General features: G+C 40.6%; 1 protein-coding gene across 1 annotated transcript in view; it reads right to left on the bottom strand.

Moving 5' to 3' along the window:
* Positions 1-19,860, bottom strand: part of EFCAB6 (EF-hand calcium binding domain 6) — a gene marked incomplete at its 5' end in the record, with an annotated part of 105,702 nt that overhangs the window by 26,906 nt on the left and 58,936 nt on the right. Inside the window, 10 exon segments of the mRNA XM_069807022.1 lie at positions 1,521-1,599; positions 2,235-2,329; positions 2,661-2,816; positions 8,303-8,656; positions 11,485-11,686; positions 13,281-13,399; positions 14,439-14,535; positions 16,873-17,027; positions 17,393-17,516; positions 18,119-18,284. Coding sequence (XP_069663123.1) covers positions 1,521-1,599; positions 2,235-2,329; positions 2,661-2,816; positions 8,303-8,656; positions 11,485-11,686; positions 13,281-13,399; positions 14,439-14,535; positions 16,873-17,027; positions 17,393-17,516; positions 18,119-18,284 — 1,547 coding nt within the window.

The raw sequence follows: 19,860 nt of genomic DNA, 5'->3' as shown, positions 1-19,860 counted from the left end.
ATACAGATCTATTGGCTCCCATGGAATTATTTCAGACTGACCTCAGAGTTTTCATCTACGGGGAGGTTTTTAATAGACTTTAATAATTTTATAGCCAATTATCAGAACTATAGATTCTTTACATATATGTATTAGGTAAACAAGTCCTATGCTGCAGGGGAAAGGCTGGACTTTTTTTTTAGTCTTGCATTCAGCTTTTTTGTTAGAATTATGGTCAAGGCAAGTCCTAGAGAGCCAAGACTTGACAGAGGAGATGGCCCCACTACACAACCCTGATTTTCTTGTTTAAAACTGAATTAGTGTAACGTACTTTTATCATCTTTTTCCACAGTAAATCACTGGGGACCAATGTCTCAGCTACCAATCACCAGAATATCCAGTTACAAGAATGACTAATTAATGGGGAGAGCCAGTAAAACAAAGAGGAAGCTTTATAAAACAGGCTGGAAAAGAAATTAACTATAGACCCCATATCTGCGAGTAAGAAAAAAAAAATATTCAAGAGCCCTGATTTTGCATCTTGCAGCTGCACAGCACTCCCACATACTACCCATGTCAAGCTGGCTCCAATATTGGAGACAGTATGTGGAAAAGGAAATAATCAACACCATTTCAGCAGAGAAATAAATTGCCAAGTGGGCATTAAAATTTTAGTAATAAAACTAAATGCATATGCTAATCTACTCTGTATTATTTAGAAAAGACTATTTTGGATCAAGAACGGAATAATCTGCACAAAATTACAATCAATGGAGGTGTTTATCATCAAGAGGTCTTTGAGAAAGAAACAAGCAGCAGATTCCTATTAAGGTTTCAATTCATAAAAAGTTGATCACCCAATTAAAGGTGAACTGTGAAAAGACTTTGTTAATTTTATTTCAAAAAAGAGCCTGGTCTGGCAGGCTCTGGAAAACAAAATGCACTGCTGACAGGCGTATGACCTTTGGGGGACTGTTTGGGGCAGAGAACCACAGTACCTAATGTTGGAGCAGGTCCTTTGTGTTCTTCAGCTGCTACAAAAGAGATTTTTTGTCTTACTCATATGCGACACAGAGAATTAAAAGCATAGTTTTGCACAGCAGCAACATTGGATCATCTGAAAATCATTGCTATTCTATAACCTGATTTAATTCCATTTCTATTTTGAACAGGGTCTGTTTCACATGCTTGCTCTATTAAATTGAAATTAATTAAATAAAACAAACCAGCAAACAAATACACATACTCAAAGCATACTTTTTTTTATGTAAGAGGCCATTTCACTCTCATTACCTGCAGAATCATTACCTTACCTAAAAAGATTTTTTCACACATATACAGTTTTAAGCATGTGAGTATCTGCATTAGTTTTACCAGAGCTTCTTATATGCCTCACACGAAGTAGAAGCTTATGGGCTTTTCTGGGTGTGACCAAAGAGGTCCTTAGGAGATAATCATACAAACCTGTTTAGAGGACTGCTGAACTGATCGTGATTAAGGTACTAGCTGAGTTCTTGTAGTATCCTGTGCAGGTCACATACTGTTACATAGCCATCTCTATTTTTATCCGCTTTATGAAAGGCCTTATTGAAATCTTGGAAGTAATCCCTAATTTTATCCCTGAAAGAGAGCAGATGTTTATTTTAGCTCCTTTGTTAAATCAGATAAAAAGGATACAAACAAATATACAAAATAGGGGTGGAGGGGCAGAGAAAAATTTTGAGCTTATTTGTGTGTGGTAAGTTCATATAATTTATTCAAAGACTGCCAAGTTGTTCACAAATAAACCTCAAATCCAACATCCCTCCCCCATTTAATTTGCACATGGAATTGCACAGCTCAGGCCTCCCATTGTAAAGAAATGCTACTTGGGTGATTAACTGGCTACTCTCCCCGTTCAGAATTGCAGATACAAAACAAAGTTCTTTCTTTTAAAGTCTGTCCTGATGAGAGTTACAAAATGTTTAATACAGCCATTAAAATGATAAACGTTGCAGCATACTTTCTGCAATTTGAGGCTCCTGAAACTTTGACATAGTAAGAACAACTATTTCAACAAAACCAGATAGACTTGACCAAAACCTGGAGTAGCGCAGGGCCTGATCCATGCCTATGGAAAGAAGTTCAGAGCTCTGCTGACTTATGTGGACGTCAAATCAGCACCTTAAAACCTGAGATATTTATCATTTCTTACACATGACTGAATTCAGGCCTCAGAATCTTGACTCTTCCTCCCACTTTATGTTGTCACTTACCTTTCACTGACATCAGGGACCTCTTGATCAAACTTTGGAAACTCAAGGAATGTGCCTCTGCCTCTTGATTTAACCAAAGCCTCTCCACAATTTGGCTCAAGAGGACAAGGCAGGCACAAACATCTCTCATTACTGCATGTCTTCAACTAGCAAAGTGGCTTAAGATTAATGTAAGTTAAAATAGTTGTAAACTATGTCTTGATGTAGATTACCAAGTATACATAAATTATCTACATATATTCAGCACTTACAAGATGCTACCCTTACGGCAAACCCGACAGGTTTGGGTCTGGGCTAACACCTCCAGTGGCACTCCATTTGCTTTGGGTTTGCTCTTTCTGACAGCCCCAGGGTGCAGAGTGCGGAGGCTGGGTTCCTGAGAGTCAGGATTTTTAGAATAAAAGGCTTATTACAGCGATAGCGCACCTGAACAGTGTAACCCGCATAATCAGGTACGATTCGTGGCCTCTCACCGAGCCCGTCTGTGGATCTAACGGCTCCGACCAGCTCGCTCTGCTCCTTGCGAAGCCACCGCCAACGAGCCAGCATCCGAGCCTTGCGTTTCCCCTTGGTATGAATACCCTGCAATCAGTTGTTATAAGGCTAACTCAGGACATGCTAAATTCATATTTTTTAGCAACACTCCGTCAGCCTTTTCAGAGCTCTACAAACTCTCATGGATCCCTTCAGAGGTCTCTGGTCTCAGCTCCAGTCACTGGTGCTGCCTTTCCTCACGCAGCACTGCAGAATCCTTGGTTTTCCATTTGTTTTCAAGAAGCTGTAAGTTCAGTACAGTCTTTACAAGAACAATACATTTTCCTTGCCAATTGTTTCTCCTAAGAATCTGTCCTTTTGGAGTTTGCACTTCATATGAACAAAGAGTAATTTCGCCGCAGCCCTCAGGGTCCAGGAAACACCATTGTGTATGCAAACAGCATCACCTACCTTAAAAAATGTGAATTATGATATGACTTACGTGGGTTGTTAGCAATTTACTATATGCTTCAGACCCATTGTGCGATCCACTGTTATAGGGACTAAATGGGGAGTATCGTGACTCTCTGCTTAACCAAGTTTCAGCTGGCAAGAAACCATTTTTCAATGACATTTCTCTCAAGTTCAGTGAAAGTACGGATCACTTCTCAGCTTCACAGCTTGCTCGAACCATCTTTTAACATTTTTAGCCCAGCTCACCATTGTACTCAGCATATCTGGATATCCTTCATTCTTTACAAATCATTTCAGGTCTGAGCTGCTGAACAGGGCACCATTGCTAGACAATATTTCTGGGACTCCATACCCAAACAAATAGAGCATCAATGTATGCCGTAACATGTTCTGATGTTAAATTCAATCCAAACGCATTTTCAGGCTAATGCCTGAGTCAGGTAGTTCCAACAGGTTCAGATGTATCAACATATGGTCTTTCCTTCCACATTTTTCAGCAGCCTTGTGAGTGTCCCGTATGTTGTGAGGCACGTTAGGTCATAACACATTGACACCGCTATGCTGTTACCTCTGAAGCGGGTGCTGCCAAACACAGAACACTCGGATCCGATCAGTTATGTGGGCTTGGTATGCAATGCCCTCGCTACCCCACAGGACGTAACCTTCATGACTTTCTGCATTGCATCATCTTCTGTACAGCCTCCCCAAACCTAGCCCACTTTCTTCTGGAATAGAATAATACTTTTTAAAACTGTATTTCCAGGTGTTACATCATTCTCTGTTGTTTTCAAGAGAGATTTCAAGATTCCTTGAATGTTCTAGAAAGTATGTCTTTGATCAGTAATTACTTCTCCAACTTAAACTTTGTTGTCAGATTGAATGGTTTCACCTTAAAAAAAGAAGACAACCTAAAAGTCACACTATTTTTATATTCTGGAAGCTGGTCTTTCTTTTGCCTACAAAAAGTGGTTTGTCTCGGCACTGACCATAACAGATCAATAAACAAGTATGTGACATTTCTTACAATCAGAGAGCAGAGCCAGAGCTCTGCTCCCTCGGTCTGTGCCTCGAATCGTGGTGTTGACAAGTGCCCTAGAGACACAGGCCACACATTTCCATTGATTATTTTTTTAACAATACTTCCTGTAAGCCATCTTTTGAAGACTTTGTCTGTCTTCTAGTGCCAATATACGTAAGGCCAGGTGTTGTCTTTATTCATGCCTTTAATTTGGGAATTCTCTTCCCAGGTTTACAGCCCAGTATGTCCATTTTGTGTAGTATCTCAAAAGCTACCTGCACAGATTGCCTGTGCGATACGAACGCTCATGTAACATTCACGTGCTAACAGGCCTCTGGACACCTTTGTTATCTTTGTGGATGGCATATTTGTAATGACTCTGTTTTATCTTGGTGACAGTTAATCTTTTATGTTATTTCTCTGCCCTTACATTTGCATTTCTGTCTAATCCTACTTCTGAGGCCCTCTTGGATACTTTTTTCACATTCCCTACTGGTTTTCTCTCTACTTGACATCTTCAGTATCTATTTAAGTAGCCACAGTTGCTTCAAGTGAATGGCTTTTCCTACACTTTCCTGTGAAAACTCAAGAATGGACTTTAAGCCTAAAGGAAGTCTTTGAAAGCAGAATCTCCTGTACAGTGGTCTAAAAATGCAGGGTGTTTGTCAAACTCCTGTCATGCAAGGAAGTTTGCTTGGATCCAGCAGAAGAATCTGAATTTGTAATTTTTGTAAAAATTTATTAATATCTGTAAAAACATATGCAGTCCTTTTACATGATGCCCTGCTTTTGGCTGGGATAGCGTTAATTTTCTTCCTAGTAGCTGGTATAGTGTTATGTTTTGGGTTCAGTATGAGAAGAATGTTGATAACACACTGATGTTTTCAGTTGTTGCTAAGTGGTGTTTAGACTAAGTCAAGGATTTTTCAGCTTCTCATGCCCAGCCAGCAAGAAGGCTGGGGGGGGGGCACAAGAAGTTGGGAGGGGGCACAGCCAGGGTACCTGACCCAAACTGGCCAACAGGGTATTCCATACCATGGGATGTCATGGCAAGTATATAAACTGGGGGGAGTTGGCCTGGGGGTGGGGATCGCTGCTCGGGAACTAACTGAGCATCAGTCGGTGAGTGGTGAGCAAGTGCATTGTGCATCACTTATTTTGTATGTTCCAATTCTTTTATTATTATTGTAATTTTATTATTGTTGTTATTATTTTTTTTTTTCTTCCTTTCTGTTCTATTAAGCTGTTCTTATCTCAATCCATGAGTTTTACTTCTTTTTCCTGATTCTCTCCCCCACCCCACTGAGGAGGGGCGGGACTGAGTGAGCAGCTGTGTGGTGCTTAGCTGCTGCCTGGGATTAAACCACGACACCTGAAAACATCCTTTGTGGGACAGTGTCTGTCCTCAAACATATACTTAGCCCTGTTGGGTGTAAGAACAATCTCAGTGACTTGTCTTGATCTTGTTGTTGCTAATTGGTTCTTCCATTTTTAAACTTCCCACCATTACTCCTACATAATCTAGCTCCTTTACAAGCTTCTCTCTCACAACCAGAGGAATGTTCCTAGCAGCGCACATTGCTGTGAAAATACAGCTCTATATTCTGTGTCTACTTTATCTCTGACACTAAAGATTTCTGGGTACTGATCTCCTGTGTTTATGGTTCCATCATCAGACTCACTGCTTTAACCAAGCCCAGGGCTACGCATATTTTAGACCGAATATTATCTCTTTCTGCCTATAAACTTAAACTACTGTGTTTATCTTCACTTTTCATTTTAGTTCATACAATCCTTTAGAAGGAATTAGATTCTCGGTAGACACCCTCAGTTTCAATAGTCTTTCTTCATATGGCTTCAGATTCCTGAGCCAGATTTTTCACAGTGTGCTTGGAGGTACACATTGACTGAGCGCCAGTTTTGAATTTAGAGGTGCTTATGCTAAGTCTGCAGCCCCCTTGTGCAGCCTTTGCACAAAACGTCTATGTGTATTTTGTTGTATAGTTGGTTTGTGCACCATCACATAGATCTGGGGATATGGAGGGTATTCTCTTTTGGTTCTGCTTTTCCAGTTCCAAGGTCTCACAAAATAACTGTATTTCTTATAGCTGCTGCAGAATTTCTAAACTCCTGGACATAATATGAATCTGTGAATTTTCATATATTTCACTTTGGTTACTTCTTGCAGGTAGCTCTGAAAAGTCTCTTCAAAACTCTCGTAGTTTCCTTTCCTGACAGACAGCATGTCCTGCTCCCCTTCTAATATTTCCATACTGTCCCTTATGACTGTCCTAGTTCAATTAAACAGATTTTTCTCTCTCTCTTTTTTTTTTTAATCCTACCTTCCTGGGATTTTTCTGTATCTTTGGATCTTAAATGCCAATTGCTATCTGATCCCTTAAAATGGAATCTCTGAAAACATCATAGCTACTTGACTGATCCATTTTTTTTAAGATCAACCAAAAATTCTTCAAAGGATTCCTCCTTCTGCATTCTCGTATGAAACCTGTGTCTTTCAAAAGTTCAAGTTTCTTTGGGAGTGCAATATTCCTTCAACTTACTTTCCGTAGCTGCATGGATTGCCCTTTCACCCTGGCTTGGTTTCATGCCATTAAACACTTTGATAGCTCCTACTCCTGTAATATTCCAGAAAATAGTTGTAGGTTCCTTATGATTAATCTAGCCACTGTATATAGGTTTCAAAGCATGATGTGAATCTTTTCAAGGGAAAGGCAATATTGTCAGTGTGTTTTAGAGTCTCTAAAAGCCCCTAAAGAGCTATCACCTTTTCTCTCACTTTCAAATCTCCTTTTTCTGGTTAATTCCTTCCTCTTTTTCACAGTCTGCTCCTGTTACCATGTGGTACTTGGTTTACACTCAAAGCAAGACTCATATTGGAAAGAGCATAGAAGTATGCTGCAGAGGGTGCACATCAGTCAGAGTGCACTTGCATTGCACTCAAGGTGGCTTTACTGTCTTGAATCTCCATGTATCTAATTACTGATTAACCAGCTTAGACTCGTTCAACCTCCTCTTAGATATGAGACCCTAGAGATCCAACATCTGCTAATTACATCTCTGAGTTTTAACTTTTATTATGTTCAGAAGCCTACAGACTTTCCAGCAGACACAAATCTAAAATCTCCTGACAGAGGGTTTGCTTTTTTTTTGAGTTACTGTAACGTGCCATAGCTTAAACACCACGGCTTTACAGCGATTGCAAAGGGGCAATGGTGGAGGAGGATGGGTGCTGAGGCCCAGCAAGAGACCAAGAGAGTCACACCTCGGAAGCAGGATACAGCAGCCTAAAGGCCAAAACCAGCTGAGCACCCTCAGGGCAGTTTGTGATTTCAGTGAGAGATTGATCTCCAGCCCCAGGAGACTATTTAGCACTGCTCCTTCCATCTTGCAAGGGTGTGCTTTGAAGGTGTGGTATGGTCCATGTAGTACCCTCACTGCAGAAAAATTCTGGAACCCTTTTCAACTGTATGTTACTTTCAGTGCCACTCTTCATCAGCACTATCATCTTCTACTTAAAACTTCCCAAAGAAAGTAAAGGCTGAAGTAAAATCTAAACAGGTTTTGAGATTCATATTTTTGGAAAATTGAGGCATTCAGCATTTTTGGACTGATAAAAGATTTCCAAGCCATAATTATTCCGCTCACAGCAGTAAATATGTGTGTGGAGAAAATGAGGATTAAAACCATAGATCAAGTTACAATGCCAAAAAATAATATTTTCTTGCAAATGTTTTGTATTTTTCTTGAAGAGCTGGAGAGCCACTGTTCAATGTCTGTTTCTAATTTGGGTGATTTGTTCCTGTGAGTTACAACAAAAGCAGAACAGGGGAAAAAAAGTGCACAGCAGTATGTTTTGAATTGTTAAGATGTCCAGAGCTTTTGTCTGCCTCACAGTGTGTAATCACAGGGCGCTGAAACTGCTCCAAAGCTGTTAGGGTGAGGTTCGCAGCCCTTGCGGAAAGCCAGAAGAAAGGACACAGGCTGGATGCAGCCACTGTGCAAATGGAAACGAGAGGGCTTAAGCGAGATCGCAGAAGGGGGAGCGGTGCTGAAGCGGGTCCCATAACCAACAAGTGCACACCTGAGGCATACGTCCTCCCAGTCCAAGTTTGACAGGTGAAAGGCATCGTTTTTCCAACTCATTGAGAATGAAGTGGGGGCTGAGACCCACGTGGATCACCGTGGCTAAGTTGTGCAGCCACCGCATCTGTTCTCCCAACCCGGAGCAGCTCTCCTTACACCGACCTTCGCGGCAGGAGGGCACGGTGCTCACCCGCGCTTCCCGCACCTCAGCGCTCTTACGCGGTCCCGGAGCGGAAGGCTGGCGTTCGACCCGATCGCTGCCTTCACAGCCACCGCGCCCAGGGGTTTCATCCGTCTGGCAATGACGCCGGCTTAAGAGTCGTTTATGGCTTTCCAGGGCCTTACGTGAAATCTGGGGAGTTGAGAGGCCTGGGTTCAACTCTTGCACTTTCAGCTTTCCAAGAGAGAAAACCAGGGAGGAACTGCTGGCGCGGGACTGCTCCCACCAGCCAGGAGGTGGGTGAGGACGTGTGGGAGACAAAAAGAGAACATTCAGCGGAACAGAAAGGTGGCAATAATCAATAACAAGACATTTGCAGACCACCAGCGATTAAGTTGTGAACTCATTCCCAGACAAAGCTGCAGATGCCAGAAATTTCAAAAGATTGAGAACAGAACTGGATGTCCTATATATATATATATATCAAGAGAAGGCAGAATCTAACAAATAATTAGAACATGATTTTTGAAAGGGATATTAAAAGTCCCATCTGCAGGCTTAAACCAAACCCCATCATTTCCCAGGATGAGACAGACCCAGTGCAGGGGGCAGAATATTCCACATCCATCTGTTAGAAGGCTGCTCCACCTCAACCAGAAACATCTGGCTCCGGTTGCTAGCAGATAACTGAATCCAGTTACACTTGACCCAGCCTGCCACTTTCTGTTTTCCTCCAAATTATGGTTAAGCAATCGCTATGCACTTATCTGTATGTATTTGTGTGTATAGTTACCATATACATAGTTGTAGACATAGTTGTTGTTGTGGTAGGTTCTCAAAAGTAAATAATTCTAAATGATATGGACCTGCCAGCATGTCACATCATGACTATTTTATTTTTACCCGGCATGTCTTCCCCATTGATTTAATTACTCTCCAGCTGCTTCAGGATGAGTATTTGCATCTTTGAGCCACACTGCATAATTCCTGCTTGCAGCACAGCATCTTCCCTACTTGCAGAGCTGCTTCTTATTTATAGCATTGGAGGCAGGGCTGCCTTGCATTTGGCATTGCACTAACAGGAAAGAAATAGAAGGTCCCTGACCAAAATAACTCTTCATCCAAGTCTAAGACTAGAGACAACTGGCTGGTACAACAAATGGAGTAGAACAGCCCAGTATGAAAGAGTTAGGGCCAAAGTTTCACGTCAGACAGTTACAAATACAGCAGTAAGCAATGCCTACAACACAGCAGCTGCCTAACCATCTCTGCTGTATATTTTGCAATTTTTTACAGGTGGAATGCTTGTTGATACCTTTGGGTGTCATAAGTGCAGTTTATGCCAGAAAGCTGCAATGCAGGTGGGAGAGCTGTGATGCTGAAAAGAAAGGACAATTTTGCCCTTGATTCCTTCAGCTTATTTGGGATACTGAAAAACAGAATCTAAAAAAAACAGCAGGGTGAAAAGGCAAAAGCCTTAGCTTACAAGCTTCTCTCTCTGTTTTTGTTTTTGGGTTGGTTTTTTTTTTTTTGTCTAATGATTTCCCAAGCTGCCTCTTTATCTGCAAGACAAGGCTGCTCTTCTTTGTTTATGAGTGTATCACCTTTACCAACAACGTCATGGGGAATTATCATTCTTATCAATAATAATTTATTAGTTCCTACAACTTCCAGACACTTTCCAAGCACAAAAGAAAGCAAATCTGTGCTCTTGGGGGTATATTTTTACAAGTTTTTTGCTCCTGAGGGTTTATACTCATAAATAAATAAATAAATAAACACATAAACAAACAAACAGTTCAGGAGAAGAATGAAAGCACAAGCAGAAAACATGGTAAGCATCCAGGTGGTGTCTATCCACAACCTGGAAATATAAAGTTTTAACAGCATTGTACCGGGGCAGAGGATTCTCCTGCTGCCTCAATCTGCTGGCAGGTGCAGGAACCCTGTAGCAGCAGCAGGTTAATCACTGCTGACTCACTAGGGCAAGCATGGATCATTAGTCTCCACTCCGAGTAGGGTATCATTTTGGCATTTGTTTGTCAAATGCTCTTCTCAGGAGCAATGACCTATTAACTCTATGAGTGTTGATTTTCTCTGAGGCAGAGACTCCTCTTGCTTGAAGACAAGATGCTTATTTCTGTCATATGGAGCCAAGGTCCATCTTTGTCAAGGCTGTTTTTTGCTGCATCTACAAAGCCATTTACTAACAATTTAACTAGCTGCTGGAGGGATGTGAAACCAACCGTGTTTGCTACTTGGCCCTCATCCAAGGGACAGGGTAGGATATGGGACCACTGAGTCCTACACGCCCCCTCAGTCCAGCTGCAAGAAAAGCCCCCGTTGAGCGTAATCAGGTAGGTCTAAGTCTACGTTGCCTGAAACAGTCTGAGATGAGACCCACAGGTTGACAAAACTGCACTTGCTCTTCTCCCTCAATCTGAGCTGATAGTAGTGTTAGGACTGGAACCACAAGCTGGGACGATACCAATAAAAAGGCCAGGAAGTGCTCCAGGCACAGAGTGAACCTTCTTAGCTACCAAAAGGGAGCAGCTGCCTGCAAACTGCTTGTTAGGAATGGTCCTTGAAGCATTCTTGCTCCCAAACGGTGCTGGGACTGATCAGAGAAAACGTTAGCTGACACAGGCCAAAGCATGATGAGGACTGTTTTGGCAGTCTAGCAGCATAGATGACTGAGTCTGGGAATGTTTCTGGACATTCTGATTTGTCAGTATAGATGCTGCCATAAATCTGTAAAATAAGTAATATAAGCCATGGAGAGTATCTGTAAAAAAAGTATCACAGTGCACACTGAGGTAGGCTTATCTCCAGCAAATCAAGGGAATAACACTATGGATAAGCTGGTCCAGTACCTTCTGAGATTCCTTTTCAGAGCCTTTTTTTTTTAAATTACATTTGTATTGTACACAGTGTCATCTTAACAAACTAAACGCAAACATAGAAAGTTATATGCTAAGCTCATAACTAACTTACTTGATCTGCTTTTTAATTTCTCTCACATGCAGAGCTTTAGTTTGCCATTTCTGCTGCTCTTCCAGCTTTGAATGCTTCTTTTGTTGATTATTATAATGTGCTTGTAAATATGCATAGATTTCTTCCATGATGTGTCTGCTGAGCCCTGTGTCAGCGGGTGCAAACTCTATCCCTGGTTTCTGTAAAAATTCTTGGTGAGTAAGATATCCTTTTGCATCTGCATCATACCTTGAAAAAGAAATGCTCTTTTTAAATATTCATGTGTTCCTCATAGAAAGGCATTACAGATGTCCTTAAGTGACTTAACAGCTTAAATCTCACTGACTTCCCTTCCTTACAGAGGTGTCACACCACACTGAGAATGAGTGACTTTGTATGAGACTCGAAAGATAGGGCTTATGCATTGTAATCACAGAGTCGATTCTGCAAATACTACCCTGAGGACCAAATTGTCAGGAGTATTCTCCAGCTCTCCGTACTGCTGCCTTTTAGTGTCTGGCTTGAGATGCAGAGAGCTGGGCTCCTAAAATTCCAGTCTCAAGTGTCTCAAACTGGTCACACAAGTCTGAGATGCTGAGCATTGTAGTCATCCTTCAGAAACATAGATTTAGCTTCATAAACACTTTTCATATTTTCTTAGGTATAAAACCTTCCATAGGCTTTTTTTCCCTGCAGTTTCTCCCCCTGCTAGTGCTCCGGTGCATGGTAATTCCTAATTTAGCCTCAGCTTCACTCTAATTCCTTTATTCAAGTTACAGTCATATCAGGCACGTAAGAAATTTTAGCTATTCTATAAAAGGAGTGGCTGATGGGAGTGAAGTTGTGCAGCAGATAACTGCTTGAAAAGGATACTCTTCAATGTGCCGTGGCATCCATAAGGAATAAGAATGGAAAGTAAAATCTAATGGAGTAGAAAATTAGTCAGAGATGAATCAGTGCTAAGAAAAATCTATATAGTTAATGCAGTTTCAAACCAAAATGCAATACACTCAGGTTCTATATGTTAGACAGAGTGATTATTTTTTTAAATAGACCTGTAATGAAGGTAGCTTTTTATCTAATGTCACATATAGCTGACATCTATGCCATTTCAAACACAGTTTATAGCACAGCTCTTCTTTGTGGAAGGCAGACAAGTATTTTCCCCCACTTCACAACAAATTACTTGTCTACAAAAACATTTCACGATATTATTTGCCATCTTTACACAGCATGAAATTACCTTACTTTCTTTTGTTATGTGTTTGGTATGTAGCATTTTTCTTTTGACTGAGTCACTTTTATTTGGGTAGAAAATATTGCAAGTAAATGTAGTGCTCTGAAAAGGAGACGTTGGTAGCACTGCCTTCAGCTGGGTACGCGATGCGGACTGTCCACGGACCTTTTCTGTGGGAGCTTTGTCTGCAGTTCCCACCTGACCTGAGACACCTGGAACTGACTTTCACCATCACAAACTGAGGTAGGCGTTTGTGTGTGTACAAACAAAATTGATGAAAACCAAGTTACTTTAACCAGTGACCTCAGGTGCCTGCTGTCCAAGAAGAAAATGCACATTAAATTAAAGGGATCGGTAATACTGAAGCCAAGAGAAAGTCCTATCTTTGAATTCATTGGAAACTGATGGACCTAACTGCATTCTTGAACTTCGTATAATAAGATGTAGCCACCTCTAACACAGGGTCATGATCTGAGGTCACAATCGTAACAAAATAAAAGATTCCTTGTGCAGTGTAATGGACTGTCATTTGCTGCACTACCAAAGGCTCTGTAATCCTATAAAAGATACATTATTGCAAAAGCTAATCATTTAGAGTTGTCATACCTTGCCCAAAGCTGCTTAAATTCTTCCAGGGTGATTGGAATGCCAAATCTGAACAAGACTTTCTTCAAGTCCCTCGGCTGTTTAATGCCATTTCCTTCACTGTCAAATTCCTGAAAATTCTGGAATGTAAAAGAAATCATCACTAACAGGAATCAACAAGTTTGACAAAATATTTGATCTCTCTATAAGCTTAATGAATAATGGGAATTGAGAAAGGAATGGAAAATCATGCACGTCTGAATTTCACCTTTTGATGTTTTTTCATTTGATTTTTACTGTTTCCTACTTTCCACTATGGATGTGCAGCTCTCAAAAGCTTGAATCAGGATTGACATTACAGGTGTTCAGGTGATGATGCCCTCTGTGTGGAAAGTTTCTTACTGATGGCAAACACAGGAGATATGAGCAAGAGATGTGTGCCTGCAGCTGCGGGTATGCCCACTGCTGAAGCTTGCCAGTGGAAGATGAAGGCACTGGAAAATGGCAGACGCTCAGATTTGCTCCCCAAATTGTTCTATACCCAATATGAATTTGATTCTGCTTTGTGTTTAGGTCAGTTGGTTGGGTTTGTTGGTTTTTTTACCATTCATCTTGCAAACTGAGACTAGCAGTACTATTGTCTGATTTATGCAAACATTTAATGAAAATATTACATTCATTTTTCTTTGTGCTACGCTGTTGTCCAAATATTGCAACTATTCAACAAGTTAAGATAAAAAAGTAGCAATAATTTTTATAGGACAGTTTTGTGAGAGTCTCTTTGGATGGCGTAAGCATCGCAGTCAACGCTTCACTGTGTTGGGCAACACTGGGTGTCAGCACAGGAGTAGGTGCGTGTCTGCGTACAGCGCGTAGGCAGACAGGCCTCAGATGAAGCTCATTACTGCTCTTACAACAGAACCATTAAATAAAACCAACAATAGTAAAATATGAAGACAGTTTTAGAAATAAGTTTAATAGCACCTACTACATAATCAATGTTACAAAAACTGAGTATTATTCAAACTGTTGATTTTTTAATCACATAGTAAGTTTTTATCATTAATGAGCTATTTTGCAAGGGTCTCTGAATATTTATAGAATCAGAAGATCAACATTGCATAATGTTCTGAAATCTATTAGTGCTGCTTATTTATTTAAAGAAAACATTCTTCTTACCCTTGCTAGGTCATGCCATCTGGTTCTTGCTTTGATAACAAGGTAGTAATGAGCGTGATCACAAGCTAGCTCTGCATCCGTTATCATCTGTTTTTTTCTAAGAAAAGAAAAAAAAAATAGAATAACGAATAGCTATGTTTTACGTTACTGGGATCTTTAATCTCCACAAGTTTCCTTCCTTTTTATTGTTCTTCATGGTAGTGGTGGTTTTGTTTCCTAGTTTCTAAGATACCCATTAAAGACTGTTACTTCACATCTGTGTAAACGTAATTCTTTAAATACTGCCTTATTTCCCTAGCTGCAGGTTAGCGAAGATATTTTAAATTTTGTAATTCCCTATTTATTTTCAAATCAATGTTGTTCAATTCTCCCTCAAACTCAAGAGCCAGCATGGATCATTTATACGCATAGAAGGAAATGTTAATTATCTCAGAAACAATTACATCCTGGAGTGATTCCAGGAAGATTATCCTTGATTTACAGCAATAACGTAGATCAAAACTGTCTTTGTAAGTCACCAAGGCATGGCTAGTAAGTCTGGTGAGTAAGACCCACATTTGCAAATTCAGCCACAAGTGCCTAACTTTTGGGGGCCTGGCTGAATCCAAGCATGCAGAGGAATATGGGTGCCTCGGATTAGGATCCAGCATAGCTGTAGCACTACACAGAAAGCTGACTAAATCTGTGTGCTGTGCAAGGACACACGTACCCGAGAATCGAGGGGATCTTATGTCTCACCATCCTTTGAAGTTTTTGTGAGGAAATGCTGCAGACATGCAGCTTCAGAGCCCGGTTCAGCCGCACTGCAGGAATACGCTCCCTGGACCAAGGTTCTCAAACAAGAGGGAGAGGAATATTGGGTCTGCAGACCAGGTGAGACGTGGTCACTACATCTGACCTACCCACTGAGTTCCGTACCACCTGTGGTATGTGCACACCAGAGCTTAAGTCCTGGAGAACTGCACCACAGTCAGCTCTGCCACTTCTGAGCTCCTGGGGCTCTGGGCCTTGACAGCCTTTGCTGAGGGCTCCGTTTGGATTTAGAAACATGAATGCCACATTAATCTGTTTTAGGTGCCTGGGAACCTTCTGAGTTTTCCCCATTCCCACTGCTTGAGAGAAGATTGCATAAGCCTAAACAATTGACCAACAAAAAATGGTCTAAAAATTTAGCTGGGAAAACGCAGGTGCTCTTAAGGCTTTCAATCACTGTATTTTCTTTGCTGGACTTCTGAAACAGTAATAGTATTTGAAACGAGGAAATTCTGGAGCTAAATTCAAAATGTTTCAGTTTCTAGCTAAGTCCAAACTGAAACAGAAATGAGAGCACAACAGTAACAGTCTCTGACTCCAACTGTTAGCAAGACTCAGTCACGATCAGTTTCCTTTCTTGCTTTAGAGTGATGTCCCTGATTCACTCAGTCGTCCAACTCAGGAAAAAACAAACCAAGCAGATAAATATTACTAATATCAGAGCCAACAGTAATGCTGTAAGAGACAAATAAAAACTGGGAAATAAGCCTATGTGTATATATCACATCTTCACTGCCGCAGCAGAGATGAGCTGCTGATCAGGAGCTTTTTCAGTCCTGCTGTATCTTGTCATTATTTTTATGAATTTATCTGTGTTTGCATAGTTAAACAGAGTTTCACACTGAGTTTTTAGAATGAATTTTTTAGTGGCTAAATGCCAATTATCGTTAAAGTTAAGCTCAAACTTTAAAATTCCAGACGTTTCAAGTAGCATCGCTTCTCGCAGGAAGGGAGGTAGCAGCACTGTTCTCCCTACCCTCCACCCGCTCCACGGTGCCCCAATGCTGCTGTGCACCTCACCTGACCTCGTCTGCTCTCAGTGCCCTGGTGCCATAAAGGTCTGGAGCAGGAGGCTTCGGGCTACTGTAATGTTCACTAACAACAATATTAGTCTCAGAACTGACAGACACTGTGCCAAACGGGTAATAACCTGGCAGCTTCTCAATCCCAAATGACATCTGATTCCCAAACCATATCCCCAGTTCCGCATGCGTGGAAGATGCAGCAAAGTTGTCCAGTTTGGAGGCTAGCTCACCTCTAAGGCTCCAACTCAGGCACCAGTATATATGTTTGACCTTACAGATTTAAGCAGTCCCCAGGGGTAGTTCTGGCATTTTAACCTAGTGGTGGATTCAATATCTGATTTAATGGAGTCATAAATCACTGAGAATTTGGTAAAGCTACCCAACTTCAGCTTGATAAAGACATATTTCAATAGTATCTTTTTTCAATTATATCTAATATAAATTTTCAGACAACATATTCATTTCTGTAAACATATAAGATTACTGTAGGTACCACACAATGTTTTCTTTCTTACTTTTGAGATGGCGTGAGCCGAGGAGGTACCTCCTTAGTTTCTTGGGTGTGGAACCGTTGACAGAATGCTTGCTAATTTAACCTGGAGGTCACGTTCATTCCCAACAAACCAAGCAGGCGCAGGAATTCCTCATCTCTAAGATGAAGCAGAAAGCTGTCCAAGAATTGCCAAAAGTCAAGCAAGTTGATGATACTGTCATGATTACTGTCTGTTTCATGGAAGACAGAATAGGTGTCCTAACAAGGAATATTTTACTAAATATATTTAACATATTTTTAAACATAAATAACAAATGATTGCTCTAGACTTGTTTTGACAACAGGCAAATATTTTAAAGCAGTTTGAGAATACAAAGCATTTATATAGTACTGCCTTACTAAACACTTGGTATAGTCTGCAGTAAACTGCAGTCTTATTGCTTTGATCTCAAGCATGTACAGAACTGAGCAAAAGTAGGGAGCATCAAAAAGCCACCCCCATATCAATTTACAAATTAACTTCTACTTTCCATCGGTACTATACTGCGAGGTACCTCATTTCTACTCATGCACACCCTTAGAAAAACCTGTAATGAAGAGAGATTTTACAGCAATTGTTCTACCAGCTGAACAGCTTCTCCCGTTAAAATAGATGCAAAATGTTCAAACACCTTTAAAATGGTGCAGTTCTTCAGAAATCTGAAGTAATTATGATCAATATGATCAGCTTTGCTAGGTGTGTCCAAGCTGGTTTGAACAGAGGATCAGTTTCCTGAATGCTGATCTTTCCACTTCTCCCAGGGAACAGGGATGGGATGGGATGAACTGAGCAAAAGGGTAGTGACTGTGGCTTCTTTCCTTTGTAAAATGTGATCTCTCTTACTCTGTGCATATCCATGGAGGGAATTCAAGGAATACGTTCTAATGGTAATTACAGAAAACAATAAACAAACACAGAAAAGCTGGGAAACAACTCTTTATTAAGACCACTGTGTTGCAAGATTTAGGGACTAAGAACGTCATCTTGAAAGATCATTCTCATGATTAGATGGACTGTTCCATGAATGAGTAGTACAGTTATTCTTTTCTAATTGAAGAATCTTTAATAGCTATGCTCACAAAAGGATGGGAAATAAATAACTCAGATCTTATTTTCCTGGCAGAGGCTGCTGAGAAGACAACTAGAAAAAAAAAGTTTTTGCCTTGAAAACTGAAAGTATTTGAACTGGATGTTTCTGAGAACACAGAAGACATGAAATCCAACATAATTTTTAGAGTCACTTTCCTGACAGCTCCTCCAAACCAACTTTTAAAACAAATGTTTATATCAAAATAACAACCAGCTTCACTGCCAAAGCAAACCATGGCTCAATGTGTTTATCTCATAGACTTCCATCAGCTTATCATTAAGTTGATTGAGACACTCTTCAGCAGTCATGTAGTGATATTTAGCATCATTTACTCTGTGGTTTGGACTGTTACGTAATGTAGCTCCCGGCCCATTCAATCTGGCATCTGCAATAACGAAATCAAATTATAGCAAACATTGAAAAGATTATATTAAACATATCTGATAAATAGCGCAGTAATGTAACATAAACAAAACAAGAAACCCTGCAACCATATTCTTTACACCCCAAACATGACTAAGTCCAATAGCTGTATGAAGCATTAGTGGTGTCCACTCAATTTACAGTAATGGCCTCAGCTGCTATAGTTTTCCCAGCACAAGGCAAAGATAATCTCAGCTGAAGAAAGCACAGCTGAAACAAAGTCTTTTTCTTTGCCTTAGCCTTCTCTGGTGTCTGGCTGCTTTGAGGAAGGGAGGTATCAGACCGGAGGAGGAGGAAAGGAGCACCGTGAAAGCTGTGACTTGTTGTCATATCGCCCGTCTGTCTCAGTGAGGGAACACAGGAGCTGCAGACAGTGTCAGAGAAAGTAATTTGTTACATCTTTGACTGTGTAGCACGATCGCTCCACACTAGACCATCTCCCCTGGAGCAATTCTATCCTGGCTTAGCTCTCCTCCCGTTTGAACCGACGTGAGCTATTTCAGGAGATCTGCCATCAAAACACTCCTGACTTAACAAAGCATCATCCCTGAAACTATTTCGCCTAATGTTCTGTTCTGGCAAGACTCAGTCCTGCACAAACAGCAGCTTCATATTGTCAGAAGTTTATTATACCACAGCCCAGCAGGACCAGGAAAGGGCGACAGCCAGCTTCCCAGCAGGGCACCCGTGTACTTCCAGTTCTGAAGGGCTAAACTACTTTTAGGCCATAGAAAAGCTATTTTGGTCACTGTTCCAGATCTGATTCCTTCTTCTCGTTGTGCAGTGATACTCTAGGAACCTATTTTGCCTTCCTTCTGGGGAAAAAGAGACCAAGCATCTTTTGTAGCCTCTTGAACATTTTACAATTTTTCTGCAACATATGAGCCATATAGAGGAGTAAAGTAATTCATGTCAGATTTTAAAATGGGAAAAACCTGCAAAGAAGAATGTACTCACTGACATTTCACTACACCCTACTCCTGATTGATAAGAAAAATGCTGTTAGTGGTCTGTTCTAAAGGAACGTTTCTTTTCTTTTAAAAAGATTTACATATACCGACACATAAGAGCCTGTACAACTACTCCAAAGAATCACTAAATAGTATTCACTGCATCATTTTAACTTCTCCTAATTTTACCCTTTAAATCCTACTCCCCCTACAGACATGCACTATCCTTCCCTTTTTTCAATTCCAGTTTCTACCGAAGTCTAGCCAAGAAAATTTATATTTGTGTTGTCTTCCCACTAAAGCTTATAAGAAGAAAATCAGGTCTCTTTTTCTGTAACTACAGACCACCCTCCACCCCAGTGAATCACAAATCATTGAAAAATAAAAGTTAGGAGGGTTTTTTCTTTGCCTTCTGGTTTCTGATACTTACTTTGTGTTAAGTGTGAGTCACGCTTCCTTTTCCAACTATGAGATATAGTAACGTATGGAAAGAAAAGTTGTGATTCTCATAATTGGCAAAAGCAAAAGCTTTAAATACAGACAAAACACTGCTGATTCTTGATTTAAATCAAAGAGCTGGCACACTCA

Source organism: Haliaeetus albicilla, chromosome 19 (genome assembly GCF_947461875.1).
Source record: "Haliaeetus albicilla chromosome 19, bHalAlb1.1, whole genome shotgun sequence".
Classification (NCBI taxonomy): Eukaryota; Metazoa; Chordata; class Aves; order Accipitriformes; family Accipitridae; genus Haliaeetus; species Haliaeetus albicilla.
The sequence above is the reverse complement of the archived record's forward strand: the minus strand, read 5'-3'. Positions and strand labels throughout refer to the sequence as shown.